Source organism: Theobroma umbraticum, unplaced genomic scaffold (genome assembly GCF_002168275.2).
Source record: "Theobroma umbraticum cultivar Fairchild unplaced genomic scaffold, ASM216827v3 scaffold_130.0, whole genome shotgun sequence".
Lineage (NCBI taxonomy): Eukaryota > Viridiplantae > Streptophyta > Magnoliopsida > Malvales > Malvaceae > Theobroma > Theobroma umbraticum.
In genome coordinates, this window is record NW_018397264.1 from 5,526,667 (window position 1) to 5,528,170 (window position 1,504).

Consider the following 1,504-nt stretch of genomic DNA (forward strand, 5'->3'; position numbering starts at 1 on the left):
CCCTTTAGTTGTTGAAACCGCATTGACCATTGTCCTTCCAACTAAATACCAATCTGGATCTTCAGGAATATCCCCATCTTCCACCAAAACACCATTCACTCTCCTCTTTACATCAGTCGGTTTTCCCAATCCTTCAGAACACTCATAACCAGGTTCCTTTTTCACCAACCGAAAGTTTTTATTTTCTGATTTCACATTTGCATTTTCACAGGCCTTGACCTGAGCTAGAGAAACAGAAGCAGAAGACTCTTCTGTGATCTGAGTTTTGACAGAATCATCAAGAGATTGAACCTTTGCATTTGTGAACTGAAGAAACTCATCAAAAGACATCCCAAACTTTGAATCCTTCTTCTCGGCTACAGCTTCCTCCCTGTAACCCGAAGCCGTTTCTTCCTTCACTGGAAACTTAATGTCAAACCCCAAATCAGGCTCCTCCTTTACTTTAATCCCACTATCTTCTTTCATCAAAACGTTTCTCTGAAGACCCAAATCAGGCTCTTCCTTAACTTTCAAAAAAGGCTCGTCCTTCACTTTTAAAAAAGGCTCCTCCTTCACTTGGGTATTAACGGGCTCAGATTCTTCAAACTGATCACGTGAGCCGATCAGGGTAGAAACCCGAAACCCAGTTGCGGTTACCATTCGACTAACAGTGTTTGACTGGAGACATGAATCAGGGTCGTTAGGAAGCAACTTAACGACAGAAACAACGTTGTTATCTGCAGCTGATTGGCTTTGTTGAATCTTCTTGTCTTCTACTGTGTCTATATCCAAGGCCTCCATACCTGATTATCTTGATCCAGATACGAAGAAGATGATGATGATGACGACGACGAAGAAAAATAAAATATATCTGAGAAATGGAAATGGAAATGGAAAATAGAGAGAAGGGAAGAGGGGTAAAAATTGTAGGAGAATAAGGGATTTAGGAGGGTTTTAGTTTGTATGAAAATATTTTTGGCGCGAAACATCTTTCACCGCGTCGGAATTTTCGCGGTTAGTTTTTGGTGTTCTGTTAAGGTAATGGAAGGGACAAGCGGTGGGTTAAAAAGGGTAAGAAATTTTTTACGGTAAGTTAACTCTGGCTATTTTCTGAGTTCTTCTATTTCGAAGGAATGAGGCAACCCCGAAACGCCGTCGTGTGGAAATTGGTAATTCAAGCCCAAAATGCATAGGCTGGGTTAGATCCACATGCTCAGCCCGTTTTGACCAGGCTTTGGGTAATGGCTTTTCACTTTTAACTTAACACTGGTTTGACTTAACTTTTTTTTAATTTAAAAACTATTATAAAGTTTTTATAAAAAATAATAATTTTTAAAATTAAATTATATCTATTTACTAAATTTACTTTTATAAGTTTTTTTATAAATAAGTTATTTGGTAAAATAATTTACATAAGTTTTAATTTTGATTAAAATTACCATAAAAGGTATTTAATAAATAATTTTTTATTATCACAAATTCTTTTATTCATAATGAAAAAAAGTTAATTTTAGTTTTTTATTTA

General features: G+C 36.1%; 1 protein-coding gene across 1 annotated transcript in view; it reads right to left on the minus strand.

The window, feature by feature from the left end:
- Window positions 1–874, minus strand: part of LOC110421944 (Helicase protein with RING/U-box domain-containing protein) — a 6,531-nt gene extending 5,657 nt beyond the window's left edge. The window contains exon 1 of the mRNA XM_021435676.1: window positions 1–874. This exon is cut by the window's left edge and continues 108 nt beyond it. Coding sequence (XP_021291351.1) covers window positions 1–780 — 780 coding nt within the window. The 5' untranslated portion in view covers window positions 781–874.
- Window positions 875–1,504: the final 630 nt, after the last annotated feature.